We start from the raw sequence: 22158 nt of genomic DNA on the forward strand, positions 1-22158 counted from the left end.
TTTCTTAAAGCAGCCATTGTATTTTGTTATATCTTACACACACACATATATATATAGAGAGAAAGAGAGAGCCCTAGAATATTTTTTGTGACATCTTAAGAAAGTATACATATGCACATCTTGAAGTATGTCCAAGAAGTTAATAGTAATACACTACAAAGTCCGTAATCTGGACTCGTAGGGACTTCGGCGATTCCAGATTAAGGGTTTTTCCAGATTATAGATCATCAATTTAAATCTGGTAAGATGGCATGCAGAAATTATACAATTAAAAAGATGAAACCATAATTTATGAAATAAAGAGCAATTATGATGTAAAGGGTATCAAAATTTACAAAAAAAAAAAAAAAAAAAAGCTTAATATTTATTTGTTTACTTTATTAAACATTTCTTTCAATGTAAGTTGTTTAAGATGCTTCATTTTTTGTGCTAAATGCGCATGCGTAAACATTAATGTGCATGCGTAAAGCATACAAAAAAAGTTTGTGGCTTTGAGATTAGGATTATAGATCATTCCTGATAATGGATGTCTGGATTATAGATCATTCTGGATAATGGATGTCCGGATTACAGTCTTTGTACTGTATATTAAAAGCATCGGTAAAGGTATAAGTAGGAAGAACACCAGGTATTTACCAGCAGGTGATTCAGGTGTTGTCCACATCTAACTATCCATAAATGTGAATGCCATACAGGGCCTTAAGTGTTTTCATTGTTCATCAGACCCTATAGAGACATTCAACTCACTGCTGGCTCTGCTAGTGGCACCTGGACTCTCTTCCATTTACCCACATTTTGTTTATTGAAATGCAAAATGTACATAATTATATCAGTTCTTTGGTTCACAAGGGTTAGGAATGCTTATATAATATTATTATCTCATTCTTTGGTTCACAAGGGGAATTTTGGTATTAAAATCAAGAAAATATCCCTCTCTTATGGCAGTTTTGGGAAATTTGGATTTTCTTAGTGATACCTCGTGTCAGTGAGAGAGTTAGTCCAACTTGCCAGTGTTCAGTAGTCTTAATCACTTGCCCACTCTTGCAATAATCTGAATCATACTTTAGTTTTGTTTCACGGTCCAAGATTGTTTCCACCCCCAAACTCGATGGTGAAATCTGATTTAAATTAATTCTCCAAATTTATTTATCATTATCATTTTATAATTCAAAGCAAAATATATAAATATTCCATACTTAAAAATTTAATTAACTTAATTAAATTATTTTTAACTTCGCTGATTTGATTTGTATTTCTTTTCAGGTGAGAAGAACTTATGGACCTTTAGGAACTCAGCGACGTGTTGGACCTGAATTGTCATACAAGATTTATCTCTTTTTTAATTCAACAGATGGTAATCAACTTTTGCAGCGATGATGTTTATTTTGTAACAAATCTTAGAAGATAGAATCATTGTGGAGAAGGATCTTAAAATTGTTTTTTGACTTCAAATGTTTTTAGTTGGAATATAATGGCATTTCTGTGCTTCATCTTTATGAATAAATTTTAACTTCAATGCATATGCATATAAATATAAATAGTGTATTGTTATACATGTATTTTCTGATGTAAGTTATTTTTTGCTAAATTAAAAAAAATTAATGCAAGTATAACTTTTTTAATATCCCCAAACATATTATGCCTTGCAAAAATTTCTAATTAATGTTATGTACTAATTGACTAAAAAATTACACATGCCTCTCTAATTTTGTACCATGATAATAATTTATACCATAGATATTAGCTTCATTTTTATGGATGTGTTTAATATAACAGATTAATTGTGTTTAATATGGATGTGTTTAATATAACAGATTAATTAGTCAGTTTGACTTAAATCTTATGATTATGAGCAAAAAATGGTCTAGACTCTAGAGCTCAAATGCTCTTCAATCTCCGCTTGGATGTTAATAGCCTGTTGGCAACATACACTGCGGGAGGGGGGGGGGTGGAGGAATTCATGTTTCAAAAGCGCAACTTCGGATATATATTAGATTTATATATAACATTGTTCTAAAATAGGTATTTTGACACAAAATCAGACTTTTTCTGAAATAACATGCCAATTTTTTTACATATTTCGATTCTACAACTCAAATTATGCCTAGATGTTAAATTTTGTAAAATTTGGTGCGAAATTTACAGAGAATTTCAAAAATTTATCTTGGTGTAATTTTTTTAGTTTGCGCCAAGAATAATTGACTTGGCGAATTCGTAGTATATGGCAACCAGTTTTCCTTTTTGTTCCATTATGCCGGAGAGGAAAAAAAGGCACCTCGTTCCTAATTTTTTACATTGTGCAAGAGCAGAGAAGAAGTCACATCGTTCCTACTTTCAAATAATTTTAGCCAAATGTTTCGACCACATTTGATGTTTTATTGCTTTCAACAAATATGCCGAATTTCAAAACGCCCCAATAAATAAGTTCACGTATATCTTCAGAAATTTTGAATAAAAAACTGTAATTTTTTGCAGGTGTGCTTAGAAATATGTCTACTTTAAGATGATGGTAAAAAATTTTATAGATTATAATTCAAAAATATTTTTGAAAAATTTATAAAATTTATTTAAAACTACAAATTTAAAAAATAAATTATAAAAAATGGGTGAATTTTGTTTGGAATAAATCTGAAATTCGAAATATGAAAGGAAGAATTAAATAAGTTTAATAAAAAAAAGAGAGATTAATAAATATATACCAAGCTTAATTAACATTGAGGAGCTAAAATTTTGAGAGCTAATTTTTTAAAAACTACTCTTGCGATTTTTACAAAACTTGGTAGTTTGGCGTAATCTGAGTTGTAGAATGGAAATATGGAAAAAAATTGGTATGTTGTTTCAGAAAAATTCTGATTTTGTGTCAAAATACCTATATTAGAGCAATGCTATATATAAATCTAATACATATCCTAAGTCGTGCTTTCGAGACATGATAAATGCAAGATGCATTTCGTCAATCGGCCCAGTAGAATGGGAGATACAGAACTGTTCCATTTTTTTGGGGGGGGGCAGTGTGTATTGTTCTTCTGATTTGTCTTGTGAAAGGACAGTCATCATTAAGTACCCTGTGGTTTGCAATATACAGGGTGTACCATAAATGTTGCGACAAACTTCTAGGGGAGGTAGGGCACATCATAAGGATTAAGAATTGCATGCCCATGCCTCGAAACGTCACTGTAGGCCACCAGGGGGTGCTCTACAGTGAGGATTGCCTCATTCGAACGGTAGCCACCATACGAAGAGCATGGAATGCTGTACGAACAGAGAGCTTGCAGACACGTACTTAGTGTATGGAATAGATGAAGATAATAAAGGAGCCGCTGCATGCATTTATTGAGAACGCTTCCCTAACAGACATCAACCACACCACAATTTGATTGCACGTCTCCATCAAAATTTGTGTGACTACGGTTCATTAAAGAAGTAGACTCATTTTAGACTGTATGTTCGTAGCCATTTGAACAGCTCATTCCCACATTGAGGAATTGGGCTTGGTGGACCAGTTACCTGACACCTCACACTCACCGAATATATCGAGCCTTGATTTCTTTTTGTGAGAAGCCATCAAAAGCATCATGTACCATGATCCTGTTGTGTCTGAAATGGATTTTGTGGCAAGACTCGCCAGCCCAGCTGCTACAATGAAAGAAACTCCCGGTGTGTTTGAACATGTTCGGCAATCAATGGTCTGTTGGTATCAGGTATGTTTGCCGTCTGATGGTGGAAACTTCGAGTATCTGTTGCTGTCGAAACACCATTTTGTATTCATGTCCAATAAATGTTTAAAATTAATCACTCTCTTGTTTCCTTTCCCATCTTCTACCACTTACCCCTGACATTTATGGGTATAGATTTCTATTCAATTCTTTATTCTTATGATGTGCCCTACCTCCCCTAGAATTTTGTTGCAACATTTATGGTACACTCTGTGTAAGGACTTCTTCAGATATATGAAAAAACTCCATTTGTCACATGAAATCTTTTCAATTCATGATAGAGCCACCACCATTTTGAAGAGAACTGTTTGTTTTCAGGAAGACTTTGTGTTGTCAACGCCTCAGTTCTAATCTCCCATTAACCCAGTGGAGCAGGAAATAGGATTTTTCTGACGTCTCAGCTCAGTGTTGCTGTATAAAACTTCACTTTTATAAAGTATGTTCCTAACACCACTCAAGATGTTGTGTTTAATAATGTACAGTCAACAGTAGTATATAGCACATGCTTTCTCTTCTATAGAGTAGAACAGGCAGTATGTACCATTATGTTTGCATTCTGGTATTCCTTGATGCTCTAGCATTGGACTTAAATGTGATCTTCCTTTTATGCTTGATTTTTGCTTGGTCTGTATGAACCTGGCAGTTAGTGAATGTTTTTAGTTTACTAAGTTCTGTTCTTATTAGTAAAAATTTTAAGGTTAATATCTAGAAGCTAAATATCTTAATTTTTAAACTTAAATAGGATGTTTTATATCATCGACTCTTAGGAAAAGGGGGGGGACTGATTCCCGTGCCGTGAGAAGAAACAATAATCAGTTTTAAAATGCTCAACACATTGTACATACTAGAGTGTAAAAATTTTATCATTAATAAAAAAAAAAAAAAAAAAAAAAAAAGAACGAAAGAGAGAGAGAGAGAAAGTTTATGTTTAAAATATTGTAGCATACTGTTTTAAAATTTGAGTCTGTTAATTGCCTGATAATATCATGAAAAAAAAAATATTTGTTTAAATAAGTTATATGATTTTCAAGCAACCCAGTAGTAAATTTAAATAGTAAACAACAACACACCATATTATGACACTTTTCTGACAAAGCTGCAGCAGTTTTAAAAGTTCTACACTATGTTTTGAATTAGCATGAGCTTGGTGATATTTTGAATCTTCATGCTGTTTTTGTAAATTTCATCTCTTGAATATAGTGTTATCTATACCTATATCTAAATTTGAGCTTGAGTATTTATTGATAGAAGGGTGGTTAAATTTCTTGCTTCTGATTATTTTTTTCTTTACAAAAATATAATTAATACAGTCAAAAATCGTTAATTCGGACACCCATAATCCAGAATGATATATAATCCGGATCTCAAAGCTAAAAACTTTCTGCGCATGTGCCGCGTTGACACATGCACATAGGCGTTTACGCGTGCGCGTAAGACCTTTTACGTCTGCGCATATGCGCGTGCACAAGCGCAGAATACGTTTTCGCATGTGCGTTTTATGTATAAGGGACGGTATATGCTAAAATTATCTAATTATCTATTTCAGTTAATGTTGATGATTGCGTTGTTCCTTAATTTTTGAATTGGATCCGGCTTATTATTTTTTGCAGACTGTAACAGCAATACTATAAAAGTAAACTTGAACTTTCGATTATGTCAAATAGAATTTCCGATTCTGGAGCTCCCAAAGGATCATACAAAGCGAAAGTATGTTTCCATGTCCATCAAACAAAAAGTGGATAAAGACATGAAGAATGTGACAGAGAGGTTAGTGAAAATGAAAAAATTTCGATTGACAAGTTAGTCGGTATTCTCGGCACAGCAATTAACGGGACTTGAACAGCGGAACTTTGTAACTGAACAAGAAATTATGTCTGTTTATAGAATTAAAGAGAAAGTATTATCACTTAAAACGAAGCAACTTAAACAACTTACATTGAAAGAAATGTTTAATAAAGTAAACAAATAAATATTAAGCTTTTTTTTTGTAAATTTTGATACCCTTTAGATCATAATTTTTTTTTATTTCATAAATTACGGTTTCATATTTTTAATTTTATAATTTCTGCATGCTATCTTACGAGATTTAAACTGATGATTTATAATCCGGAAAAATCGATAATCCGGAATCGCCGAAGTCCCGTCGAGTCCGGATTAACGACTTTTGACTCTATTAAAAAAATAGTGTAGTGTAAGAATTGTTTTAGCTAAGTGAAAATTTGGTTTCAGATTCTATTAATAATTATGCATTTAAATGGTAATAAAACAAATTTCATGTTTTTTAATTTTATTTATGAAGCAGTTCGTATAGCATATTGTTTTCAATGTTTTTTACTTCCTTGTACGAAGTAAAAAGGAAGTAAAAAACATTGAAAACATCGAACAGTAGCATATTTCAACGAAAATATCCATTTTGACCGCTATTGAATGCAATTTAACGATGTACATGCATAAAAGTACATTTATTCAATTGTTTGTTGAATTGCTTGAAAGATGAAATACATAAATTTTATATATCAATCTTTATCAAATTTGTCAGTTACTGCCACAGTTAAATGTTTATTTTCTGCATTGGTGGACATAGGCTTCATGAAAATTCTGTCTTCAAAATCAAACATATTAATAATGTTTGTTACATGCTAAACCTTATTGTGATGATTATAAATCAGAGGAGCAAAAAGCTGGTGATTGGTATAAATAAATAAAATTTAATTGAAATAGATAATATTTACATTATATTCTAAAATCTGTGCTTTTGACATGATGGTGCCACTTCTTGTCATTAACCTTTTATACTGTCAGAAGACTGGCTTTCCCTCCCTTCCTTTTTTGTGTGTGTTACGTTTCGAGACCGCTTTCAATCAATTAAGCATAATACATTAATTAATTTGTCATTAAATAATATTTAGAAAGATAGTATTGGCCATTTAGCAGTAAATAAACTACATTTAATTTGAATAATAAAAAATTCTCAGCTAATGACAGCAGTGACAGGAAAGACTGTTTTGAAACATTATGATAAAATCATTGAATCATCATAAATCAATAAATCGTATGTAAGATGACATGAAGAAATTATGAAATAATGAAGCATTTATGACTTTAAAGAAATCAGCATTTACGCACACACAAAAGAAAAAAAAGCTCAGTATTTATTTGTTTGTTTTATTAAACATTTCTTTCAATGTAAGTTCTTTAATTTGCTTCCTTTTTTTGCTAATACTCTCTCTTTAATTCTATAGATTGACATAATTTCTTGTTCAGTTACAAAGTTTCTCTATTGAAGTCCTGTAACTGCTGTGTTGAGAATTCCCACTAGATTGCCAGTTGAAATTTGTTCATTTTCTCAACAACTTTTCTGTCACTTTCTTTATTATTGCTAGTGATATTTTATTTTCCGGCTTTAGAAGCATACTATCGATTTACATATTTTGACATTCTTTAGTTGTGCACTGCTGATGACTGGGACATTGCCACATCTTCATTTATTACAACTTATCCATATTTATTCAAAAATTCCATTAATAGGAGAATTTTGCTTTTGGTTTACAATGTGTGAAAACCTTTAAATTTGTGGCTATTATCATAAAGCTTATCTAGCGGCCGTTATACTGTACTGCCAATCATAAAATTGGCGCAAAAGACATGCTGTTCAACTAAATTTTGTCTTGCTTCTATTGTATGCTGACAAAGTTAAGCCTGAATTATATTAGTTATTTATTATACTATTGATTATTTCCCGCAGATGCTTTAATGTTATCCAAGTTGTAAAAAAATAAATTCTCATATATACATAAGGCTTATCCAAGGTCAGCACTAAATATTTTGTGTTCTGATTCAATCTCTACAGATCCTAAATTCTAAAACTTTTGCTGCATCTAAATTTTGTGTCCCAGTGCCCTTCTGAACTTCTGCTGATTTTGGCATCTTTTAATTTTGTTGTTCAGTATTTGTGTAAATTCTAAAAGTTTTGCTTCTCCTAAATTCTGCTGCCTGATGCAGCTGAATACACTCTTTGGCACTGGTCCTCGGCTTAACTGTTATTCTTATTCCAAACTGCACTAAATGTAATCTTTTGGACTATGAGTATCCTTACAAAATCTATTTTTTCTATATGGAAAGAAATTCTGTTAAATTTCTTCCTGTCAATGCACTCAACACTTCACAGCTGTAGTCTCTAATGATCATTAACATTCAAGGTTATCATGTTCTTTGGTATTCAATTACTAATATTAAAAATTTTTTATAAATGTTTAGCCATCACTGCTTGAGTTATTTTTTATGCTGCAGTGTTTTCATAGTTATGTGGTGATGAAAGCACAAATAATAAATAAGGACTTGCCAGGTTAGCATCAGTGCAGAAGTGGAATTAAGAATCAGGACTCACTGCATTATATTTCAGAGCTTAAATTGTGCCGGAGTCCTAAATAAAAAGGCTCCGGCATTTCTTTTATGTAACTGAACAACAATTTCAGTAGAAATTTGATCTTGAAAATTTTATTTTCTGCAATAAAATTGCATTAAAAGTCGTTTATTCAATTTTAGTTTATCACTTTACATTTTATTTAATTTTAATTATTTAATTATTTTAATCTTTAATTATTTAAATAAATAATAGTTAATTTTTATTTAATTAAATAATACTTATTATTTATATAATTGATAAATATTAATTATTAATTAATCAGATAATAATTAACTATTTAATTTCTTAATTATTAATGATTTTAATAGTCACTTTTTTCTTTATTTACTTTGTTCCTCTTTGCTGACAGTCTTCTCTTTGCTGATAGGGCTCTGGCACTTCTAATTTTAGAAATTAAGCTAATTAGAAGCTTAATTTCTAAAATTAGAAGTGCCAATTAGTACTATGTTTATTCTAAATTAGTGCTATGTTTTATGATAAAAAAATATCAAATGTCCAAGTGTAAAGCATTACAAAAATTTTTAAAAAAAGTTGTTGTTGATCCAGAAATCCGGATTTTAGATCAATCCAAATATTGGGCATCAGAATTTCAGACTTTGTACTGCATTCACGATGAATTGACATTTTTCATTTATTAATCCCATATTTTTTTTAATTTTGTAAAAATTATTATTTATATTATCAAAATGATATAACTAGAACATGTTTAACTTCTTTGCTTCCATGCTTCAGTTTCCTTCTGTGGGCTTGAACATACAAGTTGTCGAGTAATAAATTTGGTGAACACTGGTAGTTCGATCTGGGTTAGAATTCTTTCAAATGGCATTGTGGAGTGAGCATTTTTGTGGTTTTCGCTTTGGGAATAGGAGCCAGTTTCCCTTAGAAAGTTCATGGCCCACCAGCGGCCGAGCGGTAACGTCGCTGAACACTGGTAGTTCGGTCCGAGGTTCGAATCCCATGAACGGGCTGGCTGCATGTACATTTTCGTGGTTTTCCCCATGTGTAATGTGTATACGAGCCAATTTCCCTTAGAAAGTCCTCCATGAAGGCATCCCTCCCTTAAGGCAGATAGCCTTCAAGCGCTTTGCCATAATATAATAAAACCAAACCAAACCAAACCAACCCTTAGAAAGTTCTCTATGATGTCATTCCTTCCCTTAGGCACTCAGCCCTTGTGTTCCTTGCTATAATCCAAAAAGGCAAGCCTTCTATGGACATACTCTCTCAAATGTGATATGGGAATAATTTTGTTTTACAGCATGTTGCCAGTGGTTTTACCACTGGCAACATGCTGTAAAACAAAACTGAATAGAATGTGTTGAGTTTTAATTTTGTCATGAGCATTTTTTTATTATTTTACTCTATGATGGTAAAACGCAATGCTTCAATGCTATTATTCAGAATTTAGAAAGGTTTCACAGAGTGAAAACAGTTAAAATTTTTACATAAATGTAGCAGTAGAATATAATTGTCATTAGTATTTAAACTCTTAGGTTTCCTACTTCATTATGGAAATAATTTAAGTATGTAAGTACAATCATTGCACTTTTTTATTTGAGTTGAAAATGTTAGGATTTTCTGTTAATTTTATGTAAAGAAAATCATTAAAATAATAATGTATGTACACATAATAATGTATGTATTCTTAGAGTAATTAATGTATGTATTCTTTTTGAGTAATTAATGTATGTATTCTTTTTGAGTAATTAATGTATGTATTCTTTTTTACACATAATAATGTATGTATTCTTAGAGTATATTTTTAAATACTTCAGTTACATTATATACAATTAATTTTTGTTAACCACATATATCTACAACAGAGATTCTCAAGCTTTTTACTAACGTGTACTATCTAAACAAAAATTGAGAAACTTTAGTACCATCACTACATTTTACAATGATTATTTCTCCTTTTCTCAACAGAAACGTTAAATATATATATATATATATATATTGCCATTTGCACAAACTATTGGCTATTTGTATTAAATATGTACTCATAAAAATATTAGATTAAAAATTGGTTACCCTTTCAATTATCAAAATTTTAATCAAAATACTTTAATTCTAAAATTCCAAATGTGATATGGGAATAATTTTGTTTTACAGCATGTTGCCAGTGGTAAAACCACTGGCAACATGCTGTAAAACAAAACTGAATAGAATGTGTTGAGTTTTAATTTTGTCATGAGCATTTTTTTATTATTTTACTCTATGATGGTAAAACGCAATGCTTCAATGCTATTATTCAGAATTTAGAAAGGTTTCACAGAGTGAAAACAGTTAAAATTTTGACATAAATGTAGCAGTAGAATATAATTGTCATTAGTATTTAAACTCTTAGGTTCCCTACTTCATTATGGAAATAATTTAAGTATGTAAGTACAATCATTGCACTTTTTTATTTGAGTTGAAAATGTTAGGATTTTCTGTTAATTTTATGTAAAGAAAATCATTAAAATAATAATGTATGTACACATAATAATGTATGTATTCTTAGAGTAATTAATGTATGTATTCTTTTTGAGTAATTAATGTATGTATTCTTTAATGTATGTATTCTTTTTTACACATAATAATGTATGTATTCTTAGAGTATATTTTTAAATACTTCAGTTACATTATATACAATTAATTTTTGTTAACCACATATATCTACAACAGAGATTCTCAAGCTTTTTACTAACGTGTACTATCTAAACAAAAATTGAGAAACTTTAGTACCATCACTACATTTTACAATGATTATTTCTCCTTTTCTCAACAGAAACGTTAAATATATATATATATATATATATATATATATATTTTTGATATTTGATACTTGATCTACCAAAACTTTTCCCTAATATACTTAATATACTCAATATCATGACTCTTGACAAATGGAAAACCTACCTAAAATGCACACTTTTTCATAACTACATCAAGTTTCAAAATCAACTTTTTAAACAAGTCAGAGGATTGCCAATGGGCTTACATTCCAGCACCTCGATCTGTAATATCTTTTTATTTGTCAAAGAATTTAACTTCCAAAAAAATCTGCAACCACAAGAGTTAAATTACTACAAACACACCTACAGATTTATTGATGACCTTATTACAATTAATAATTTTGGTAAAATTGAAAACTCCGACATTTATCCGAATTGTCTTAAACTTAATAAAACTAATAATTCACAAAATAGCATAGACTTTCTAGATCTTCAAATCATTAACTACAAAAAAATTTTACTTTTTGACAAAACAAGAAACTTCAATTTCAATACTAACAAATTAATAAATTGGAACTCCAACATATCCAAAAAAGTAATTAACAATACTATAATTAATGAAATACAACGAATTCAAACTATATGCACAGATACAATAGATTTACAATGCGAAATTTTGATCCTTATCAAAATTCTCAAAAATAATCTAATTCCCTTTCAAATTATCAACCATTGCCTTAAAAGAGCAGGCGTTAAATACTCACTCTAAATCATTTAACTGATAGGGATATGATAATTTATTCCTAAACCTGAGAAGGCGGTATAAGTTGGATGACTGTCAGTTGAAAGATTTGTATATAGTGTAATTACTCAATTGTATATATTGTAAAAAGCTAATTGTCTTCAGACATATACTGTTACTAAAAAAATGGGCCTATTTCCTGCCTTTAGACTGTCTACTAGCTCTTGAACAGCGAAAATGCCTTTTTCCTTTCTTAAATTCTTAATCATTGCGACACGACAATTAGCCAGAAATTAATTAATTTCCATTCACTAGTATTTTTAAAAAAATCTTAACAGACGGTCTCTCTCAGATAAGAACTCCACAAAATACATCCCTCAAGAATTCCAAGTCCCACCCACTACCATAAATTTCTTCACCCAAGTCTTACCGACTGATATAATTCAAAGCCCCTACTGCCGCTAAGAATTTTCGGACACCCTACACTTCTGAGTCAGACACGAAGAGAACACATTGCCAACTCCCCCACTAGAAAGAATGTAAGTTACTTAATACCTTTCTGGCCTTTATATCTTCATGTACATTCACTGATCTTATTTATATTATTTTCTATTTTATTTTTATATTATTTTTATATCATTTTTATGTTCTCTTTGATTTGTTTTTACAAAGTTTGCATTATTTATCTTTTTTATAATCTTCTATGTTTATTTCAACTTTACTTTGATTTCGGTTTCATAATGACAATTTCCAATGTTTAATTTCTACAAATAATATAGTACTCAAATACATAAAGATGATAGTGTCGGGGACGGTTACTCGAGTTTTACAGGATTTCTCTACAGTAATTGATTTTTACTCCAAATTGAATTGACTAAAATGCTTCATGAGAATAAGTTCTTTGAGTAACAACTATTCGCGGAAATATTTGGCCTGACTAGAATTGCCGGTTTGGCTTTAACTTATAACTCGAGTAAAGACGAAACACTTTCATATTTACGTATTTTTATCAATTATTGATCATTGAACGGGAGTTGGTTTGTTCCCCTTGAAAAGTCAACTAATTTCCGATCAATGACAATAATTACATGTTTTAATTTTTACTTTTACAATTGTAATATTATTCTTCGTGATGATTTAACTCCAGTCCCCGTTAAAACATTATTAACATTTTGCTTTCAAATTACTTCAAAACATCTTTCAAAATATAACTTACCAGTATGGATGCACACTTTTAAAATAATTCTACTTTAATTAAACTTAGGAGATAATATAATCAATTAATCAATACTGTTTAGGAAATAAATTATTTATATATATATATATATTGCCATTTGCACAAACTATTGGCTATTTGTATTAAATATGTACTCATAAAAATATTAGATTAAAAATTGGTTACCCTTTCAATTATCAAAATTTTAATCAAAATACTTTAATTCTAAAATTCCAAATGTGAGATGGGAATAATTTTGTTTTACAGCATGTTGCCAGTGGTAAAACCACTGGCAACATGCTGTAAAACAAAACTGAATAGAATGTGTTGAGTTTTAATTTTGTCATGAGCATTTTTTTATTATTTTACTCTATGATGGTAAAACGCAATGCTTCAATGCTATTATTCAGAATTTAGAAAGGTTTCACAGAGTGAAAACAGTTAAAATTTTGACATAAATGTAGCAGTAGAATATAATTGTCATTAGTATTTAAATTCTTAGGTTTCCTACTTCATTATGGAAATAATTTAAGTATGTAAGTACAATCATTGCACTTTTTTATTTGAGTTGAAAATGTTAGGAATTTTCTGTTAATTTTATGTAAAGAAAATCATTAAAATAATGCATCCAAGAATCAGATTATTTCTTTATAAAGCAGATTTTATAAGAATTTTTTTTTTGCATGTTAGGCTTAATTGCAAGATGCGCTAGGGCACATTGTGAAGTTCAGCTCTCTGATGTCATGGGTCGAGGGGGAACTTAATTCACTCTGAGAGTGAAGAGGTTAATGTGGAAAGGTCCATTTAGAAGGTTATGGATTGAGAAATTTAACAAGTAAAATGCAATAAACATGCATATTGTTTCAGTCTAAACTAAATGTAAATGTACACGGAATAATTATAAATTTATTTGTACAATAATAAAATTATACGGCTAATTTAAACATTAATGATAATTGCATATTAATGAATTAATATATACATTTTTATTTTGTATAGTTAATGTTGAGTTATAATACAACCCAAAGATTTAAAAGATTATGAGATTAATTGTAGCCCTTGCTTTTGCAATATAATCCTTTTTGTTAAAGATTCAAGAAGATTTTGTGGTTGGAATTTATGTACGTAGGGTCAGTCACAAAGTTAGTTGAACCTCTTTGTAAAAACTTTATTTTAACGGCTATTTCACTGAAACTCTCTGGCGACACTTCAGACATTTAGCTGTATTGTGTGATGTAGCGGCTTTTATGAAGCAATTTTAGTTTGTCTGATAATCAGTCGTAAGCATGTCTGGACAGTTGCAAGTGGCGTCCAAATCGCAAATGCATGCAGTGATTCGCTTTTTGTAGGCGAAAACGTATAACGGCTGTGAAATTTATCGACAGTTGCATGAAGTTTATGGTGAAAATGCAATGCATTGTCAAGCTCTTGCAGAGTGGTGCGACATGTTTAAGAACAGACGTATAGATATTGACGACACTGAGCGAGCGCGATGGAAGACCATCAACTGCCACAAGTTCTGAAATGTCTGCTGATGTGAATGAATGCATTCGTGCAAACAGATGCATAACAATAACCGAAACCTCTAAAGAACTGGATATTTCTCATGGAAGTGTGCATGAAATTACTGCCGATCAGCTTGAATTTCATAAAGTTTGTGCTCGATGGGTGTCTCGTCTACTGACGGAGGAACATAAAGGGAAGCGTTTTGAAATTGCGTTGAAATTTCTGCAATGTTACCAAAAGGAAGGAAATCAGTTTTTGGACAAAATTGTGACCGAAGATGAGTCTTGGATTCACCCCTTCTCATCTGAACTGAAACGCAGCTCCTTCAAGTGGAAAATTCCACTTCCCAGACACACACACACACAAAAAAGTGTCGAACAAATCCATCCCTGGGAAATATTATGCTGAAACTGTTTTCAGCAGACAAGGTTTGCTGCATACAGATTCATGCCGAAGGGTGCCGCAATTAATGTACCTTCTTATTGTGAAACACTAAAACGATTGCGGAAATCACTTAAAAATTCACGCCCAGGTAAACTATCAAATGGCATTGTGCTCCTGCATGACAATACAAGACCGCATGCAGCAAAACAAACGTGTGACCTTCTGAAAAATTTTAGGTGGGAAGTCTAGAATCACCCTCTTTACAGCACACACTTTGCAACGGGATTTGTTTTTGGTCCCATAGCAGCAGAACTTTCAAAGCAATGATATCACTGGGATGATGAGGTGAAAACAGCAACCCAAGAATGGTTCAGAAGTCAAACAACAAAAATCAGCGTTATACCTACAAAATTTTCACAGGACTAGTTTCGATGGTTTTACCGAACCATTATCTTCAGCTGCAAAACCGCAAGTCATTTGCGGTTTTGCAGCTGAAGATGCATAAATACATACAATCCATATACTGATATAATTAAAAATTAAATTAATTACTGTAGTCTTAAAATAATATGACATTAAATTAGGGTAACTGTATACAATTCATTTGTTTTTGAGGATTTGTTTTTAAATAATATAATTACTTTATCCAGTGGCACCTAAATGTTAACACAGAGTAAGAGATTTAAAAATAAAATTAGTGGTTCATGTTTGGAAGAATTTTTAATTTTAGAATCTGAGATATTTTTGTTTATCTCAACCTGCATGTATTTGTGTAGTTTCATGTGTGAGTGATATGGAATGTGTCAATTGTTGCTAAAATCATTTTATAAATTTTTTTTCTTGTGATAAAATTAGTGTATTTTTTGGGTCAAATGACTTAATATTTTCTGCAGTCCCAGTCATTTGCCATAAAACTGATGTATTTTCATTTCATGTATACATTTTTATAATAATCTGTGGAAACAAATTTCTTTTGAAATATGTTAAAAATTTTTAACAAATGCTTGTTAATTAAAAGTATGCAATGCAATACTTTTATTGATGCAGCTGAAGGTAATAAAGGAAGTAATGTAAATGCATTTTTAGTTTATACTAGTTTTCTAAATTTAATACAATGTATGCATTTTTTACAAAATTCAGTAATAATCTGAAAATACAAATACATTAAAAGTGATGCAAAATCAACTTTGTGAAAATGAAAATATGTTAGTAGAATTCTACCAAATTCCTTTTTTGCTTTAAATTGTTTCACATATTAGATTTTATCTTAAGTTTTTACAACAAGTGCTCTTAGTATCCTGCAAACAAATTAATAAAAAAATTGTTTAGGTGAATTTCATGAATTTAAGACTTTGCATTCATTTAAAACTTTATGGAAAAACTTTGTAGTTTCTTTCACATCAGAATCTAGAACAGGAGTATAATTGTAGATGGCACTTTGAATGGTTTCCAATTCCTAGAAGATATATATAAACATTTTAATTTATTATCCTTTTGATCTATAAGAAACATAAACAAATTTAGGAACTATAAGTATATAGATTAATTTAGGCAGAACCAAGTTCAATAACTTTTACTGTAATTTAAAAAAAAGCACAGTAAAAATTGTTGAAAGTGTTTTAATTTTTAATCAGTATGCCATGTTTATTCACATATTATCTTTCTAGTTTCAATAATTTGGTCTCTTGGAATTCGAAAGTGGAAAATTATGTGGTATATGCAATTTCTGTGGGTAGGTGTTAAAGTAAGAAACTGGCAGATTAAAAAATACATATGAGTGATTGTTGTAATATTATTGTATTCTATAATTCAAGGAAAATAGTTATATTTCTTTAATAAATTCCAATCAATTTATCAGTAGGTAAGTAGACTTCTAGGGGGCTGGTCCACTTGGAGGTGACGCTTAGCAGCCTGTTTAAACCCTGCCAGTGATTCTAATTTTGTTCATGAGCTCAGATGGAAGGAACTGTCTTTAAAGCAAAGGGAAACGAAAGTGCAGTGTTAGGAGTGAAGTCAGCCGTGCGGCTAAAGCAGTCTGTTTTGATTGTACTACTATTAAGCTGAAGGGGTAGTGCATGTGGTTTTCTTTTGGTTTTAGATGAATTAGAGTAGAACGTTCTTTCAGAAGATCAGCAATTACTGGTTATCTTAAAGAGCATAAAATGTAGTCAGAGGAATCGGCAGTCCAAATCGATAAAAGTAATCTTCAGGCAATTATGGTGTATCCAAAGTCTGAATTTTGCTGCTGTAGCATATCTTCGGGAATCCTGGATCATAGACTGATTCATTTAAAGAACATCTTAAGTCTTTCTGGTATGTGTTTAAGTTTAAATTGTCTGAGCATGAAATTTTATTTGTAGTGAATTTTGTCTAGAGTTTATCTCTCACTTTTTTATCTCCAGCATGCACGGAACTGTGTATCGGAAATTTTAAAGATATGCTTATTTTAAAATTATTTTGCAACATTGCTGTTGAACTGAATTTTATGGTTGAAGTGCAAAGAACATGATATTTAATAAATAAATGTAACATACAAAACGTTAAAAAAATGCGCCTTTGGACGTAATTTAAAATTTTTTTATTTATTTATTTTCTAAAGTAGGAGACTTGAAAAATGTGTAGTGCCCTCGCCGAGACTCGAACCTAGAACCGACTCGAACCTAGAACCTCTTAAATACGCACCGAGTGTGCTAGCATTACATCACGAAGGCATGTAGAAAGGAGGGAGAAATAACCTTACATACTCCCCGTTTTAAAGGGCGAGTGGGGATTAGGGAACCCAATCGCCAAATCGCGGTGGTGAGGAATCAACATCCACTATCTTTTAATTCGGGCGCCACTCTAGTCATTATATTTTTTTGAAGCAGGAGAAATAAAAAATGAGCAATCTCCTCGCCGGGACTCGAACCTGGACCTCTCAAATACGCGCTGAGTGTGCTACCGTTATACCATGAAGGTATGCCGGAAGGAGGGAGAAAATACCTTATAATGTTACCTAGAAGCACATGTGCTGTATCGTAAATTATAAATATACCACATACTGTTAACTATTAACATACCACATACTTTGATTTACTGAGTCATTATCTTTGAACTATCCGAACTTTTAAGACACAATAACACGCCGAATAAATACTAATTCAGAAGTCAAACAACAAAAATCAGCGTTAATTTACAAATTTTTTTTTTTTTTTTTTTTTTACTCTCCCATCAATAAAATTCCAACTTCTATACTCAAGGACCCCATTCCGGATATGAATTCCTGGGGTATTTATAGGATTCCTTGCCAGTGCGGTTTAATTTACATTGGCCAAACTAAGAGAGCCTTAAAATTTCGCGTCAAAGAACATGAGGCATATGTTAGAAAAAAGGAAACACAGAAGTCTTCTGTTGCTCAACATTGTTGGTCCGAAAATCACACTTTTAATTTTTCTGCTGCCAAAATTATTCAAAAAACATCTTCCATTGGAGAACTGGATTTTCTAGAGCAGCGGTTCCCAACCGCTGTTCCGCGGCACACCAGTGTGCCGTCTGAAGCACCGTGGTGTGCCGCCGGGTCTGGGTGTCACGGTGCTGTTCGCCCGCTATAACTCCTCCCGTCACTCTCCCCCGCCAGTGTCATAGGTGGTCACGGCGCTGTGCAGTGCTATAACTCCTCCCCCTGCCGATCTTGACAAGTGTCCGCCGTGTCCCCGCCCCCATGAGACGCAGGCAGACGCCTCACACAGTGTCAGAGAGACAACGGCTGCTGTGAGGAGAAAGACACTGTTATTGCAGTGATGGACAAGTTTTTGAAAAGGAAAGAACTGGACTCTGAACAAAATCTGGAGCCAGATGAGAGTCTGAGTATGAGTGGGGGTCAAAAGAAAGCAAAGATGGTTAAATTCTCTGGCGCAAGGCAATATAGCGAAAGCTATATTTCAGTTGGATTTACTTTCACTGGAGATGAACACAAACCAACTCCACTGTGCGTGGTGTGGTGAAAAGCTAGCTAACAGTGGTATGGTCCCAAGCAAACTTAAACGCCATCTCCAAACGAAACACCCTTTGCTTCAAAACAAGAATGTGGACTATTTTGTTCGTCTGCGTGACAACATGGAGAAACAGGCAACTTTTATGAGAAAAACAACAAAGGTAAATGAAAGAGCTCTTAAAGCTAGCTATCAAGTTGCTGAACTTATAGCCAAGACAAAAAAGTCGCACACTGTGGCAGAGACATTAATACTTCCTGCCTGCAAAGCTATTGTAGAGGAGATGCTCGGACCTGAAGCAGCAAAGGAAATAGCCAAAGTCCCTCTCTCAAACAACACAATTTCCAGACGTATTAATGACATGTCTGCAGACATCGAAAGTGTGGTTTTGGAAAAGATCCGTATCAGTGAGAAATTTGCATTGCAACTTGACGAGTCTACTGATGTCAGTGGACATGCTCAACTCTTAGCTAATGTGCGTTTTGTTGATGGTGATGCAATTAGAGAAAACTTCTTTTTTTGCAAGGTATTGCCAGAAAAAACAACAGGAGAAGAAATTTTTCGGGTCACATCAGAATACCTTGAACAAGGAGGACTTAAGTGGGAAAACTGCACAAGTGTCTGCACCGATGGAGCTGCAGCCATGGTCGGGCGCACCAAAGGCTTTGTAAGCAGAGTGAAGGAAAGAAATCTAGATGTGATTATTACGCATTGTATTTTACACCGCGAGGCCCTCGTAGCCAAGACTTTACCATCAGCCTTAGTTCATGTGTTGGATGATGTTGTGCGCATGGTAAACATTGTAAAGTCACGACCCATGAAAAGTCGCATATTTGCAGCTTTGTGTGAGGAGATGGGAGCAAAGCATAAAACCTTGCTGTTTCATACGGAGGTCCGGTGGTTGTCGCGTGGCAAGGTCTTGGTTCGTGTGTATGAGCTGCGGGAGGAACTTAAAGTGTTTCTGACAAATGAGGGGTCAGATTACGCAAAGCAGCTTGCAAGTGATGAGTGGTGTGCAAGGCTGGCATACCTGGCAGATATATTTCATCATCTGAATGAATTGAACACCCGAATGCAAGGCCGAAATGAAAACCTGCTTACAAGTACAGATAAAATAAATGGATTCCGTTCAAAGGTGCAACTCTGGCATCAACACGTGGAAAGTGGCAATCTTGAAATGTTCACACTCACCATGCAATGGCAAGGTGTTCACACTGCTGCACTGTGTGAGATAATAGTTAAGCATTTAAAAACTCTTGAGGAGAAGTTGTCATTTTATTTCTCTTCAGTCTCCACTGAATGCCTTGACTGGGTTAGGGACCCTTATAGCTCAGCATCAGTTGTTGGAAAGGAAATGACTTTACAGGAGCAGGAGGAACTATTTGAACTGAGACAAAATCGTGGTTGCAAGCTAAGATTTGCTGATCTACCTTTGGACAGTTTTTGGTTGGATACTGCCAAGGAGTTCCCCCTTCTGGCAAACAAAGCTATTTTGACATTGCTACCTTTTTCCACTACATATCTGTGTGAGATTAGCTTTTCAAGCATGATTGCTATGAAAACCAAATACAGAGAGAGATTGAGAACTGTTGACGAAGAGCTACGTGTGTGTCTTTCTTCGATTCCAGCCAGAATATCAGCTTTGTGTTCAGCCAAACAGGCCCAGGTTTCGCACTGAAAGTATTTTATAATTTTTCACTATTCTGTTCACTTAATATTTCATAATAAAGTAATTATAAAATACTTTCTTTGTGCTTATTTGATTCCTATTCAAGAGAATTACTTTATTATAGTCAATATAGGCACAGAGTTAATTTTTTAACATTTTCTAATGGTGGTGTGCCTCGTGATTTTTTTCTCTGCGACAAGTGTGCCTTGGCCAAAAAAGGTTGGGAAACGCTGTTCTAGAGGCATTTCACATTCATAAAAATCTTTCTGTTCTAGTTAACGATCCTAATTCCAATCCAAATTTGCCTTCGGCTTTTAGAGAAATTATGTTTTAGTTCTGGTTTCGCCAACAGATGGCGCCACTTGCTTATTCTTGTCCAGGCTTTCTTATCTTATCTAAACATTATTTCCCATCTTGTTCATTTGCGGTTTTGCAGCTGAAGATGATGGTTCGGTAAAACCATTGAAACTAGTCCTGTGAAAATTTTGTAAATTAACGCTGATTTTTGTTGTTTGACTTCTGAATTAGTATTTATTCGGCGTGTTATTGTGTCTTAATTATAGAAGCCCCAAACAGGCTTACATTTTGCTTTCTTTTTTGCACGTGGTGTGGCCGCCATTTTGTGATTGTAGGAGTTTCGGTGAGTACATTTTTGCAATTTTCAAGTTATGTTTATGTTTTGTACATTTGGATATTGTGCTTTGCTTGTCTGATTTCATGCATTTTGCTTACAAACATTTTGTTTTCTATTCATTTCAGTGAGGGATTTTTCTGCTATTTTGTGTGTACTTTATTATTGCTCAGTTAATTTAGTTTGATTTTCTGCATTGTTTATCATGCCTTCATCCGTTAATCGTTTCACTAAATTACGCCTGAAACGGCAAAAATTCCTGAATCATCTTGACTTTTTACTTAAATGTAAATGTAAAAAATTGATCCCCAATTTTATTCAAATCAAATCTAATCAAAAACCTTCGAGTCGCGTTTCAAGAATTCTGTTAAGTTGCAAACTTGCCTTACTTCGGTCCGTGATAAGGGATACACGTCAACAATTGTCCAAAATTGAACATGAACTCTATAAGCTTCATCTGGAACTCGCTAAAACATATCCAAAATTCACCGCCCTTGAACAAAAGTCTTGGTCTAGAACGGAGAATGCAGTTAACCGTCATAAAAACAGCCTTGCAGTTAAATTCGAAAAACTTCTTTTACAGTCTTCCAGTTCAAGTAGTTCAAAAAATCTTCCCATTGTAAACATCAAGCCAATAGTTAATATTTCTAATGTTAGTCTTTCAGAAGAACAAGAGAGAATTCTAAAATATAATTTTAACTTCTCACAAACCTGTAAACCCTCGATTCCAAAGATTTTGGCTCCTATCGAAAAAGCTTTCAAGTTCAGTAAAGTTTCAGATTCACAGAAAGAAATGATTAGGCATCTTATCGCTCATAATGTGAAATTCAATAATAAAGCTTTGAAACCAAATCTAACTGCGAGAGAAAGAGCTACAATGCGCGAGATTCATTCTAACCCGGATATTGTCATTTCAAAGGCCGACAAAGGTGGCCAGATAGTCGTCATGGATAAGAACACTTACATCGATGGTGTCACTAAACTCTTAAACGAAGGACCATATAATCCGATCCCTAAAGATCCTTCACCTTCGGACTTATCCAAAATAAAAGCTGCGATCAAATCTTCGCAAATCATTTCAAGCAACTTAAAACATTCGCTTATCCCATCTGTTGCGAATTGTGCCAGATTATATGCTCTTCCCAAAATTCATAAAAGTGGTATTCCTTTCCGCCCTATT

At 32.7% G+C, this 22158-nt stretch overlaps 1 protein-coding gene across 1 annotated transcript in view; it reads left to right on the top strand.

The window, feature by feature from the left end:
• Positions 1 to 1607, top strand: part of mms4 (Methyl methanesulfonate sensitivity 4) — a 52279-nt gene extending 50672 nt beyond the window's left edge. Inside the window, exon 12 of the mRNA XM_035351827.2 lies at positions 1264 to 1607. Coding sequence (XP_035207718.2) covers positions 1264 to 1377 — 114 coding nt within the window. The 3' untranslated portion in view covers positions 1378 to 1607. The remainder of the gene's footprint in view (positions 1 to 1263) is intronic.
• The last annotated feature ends 20551 nt before the right edge of the window (positions 1608 to 22158 follow it).

This window comes from Stegodyphus dumicola, chromosome 5 (assembly GCF_044657685.1).
Source record: "Stegodyphus dumicola isolate Sdum_Otavi_A_Nest chromosome 5, ASM4465768v1".
NCBI classification, from domain to species: Eukaryota; Metazoa; Arthropoda; class Arachnida; order Araneae; family Eresidae; genus Stegodyphus; species Stegodyphus dumicola.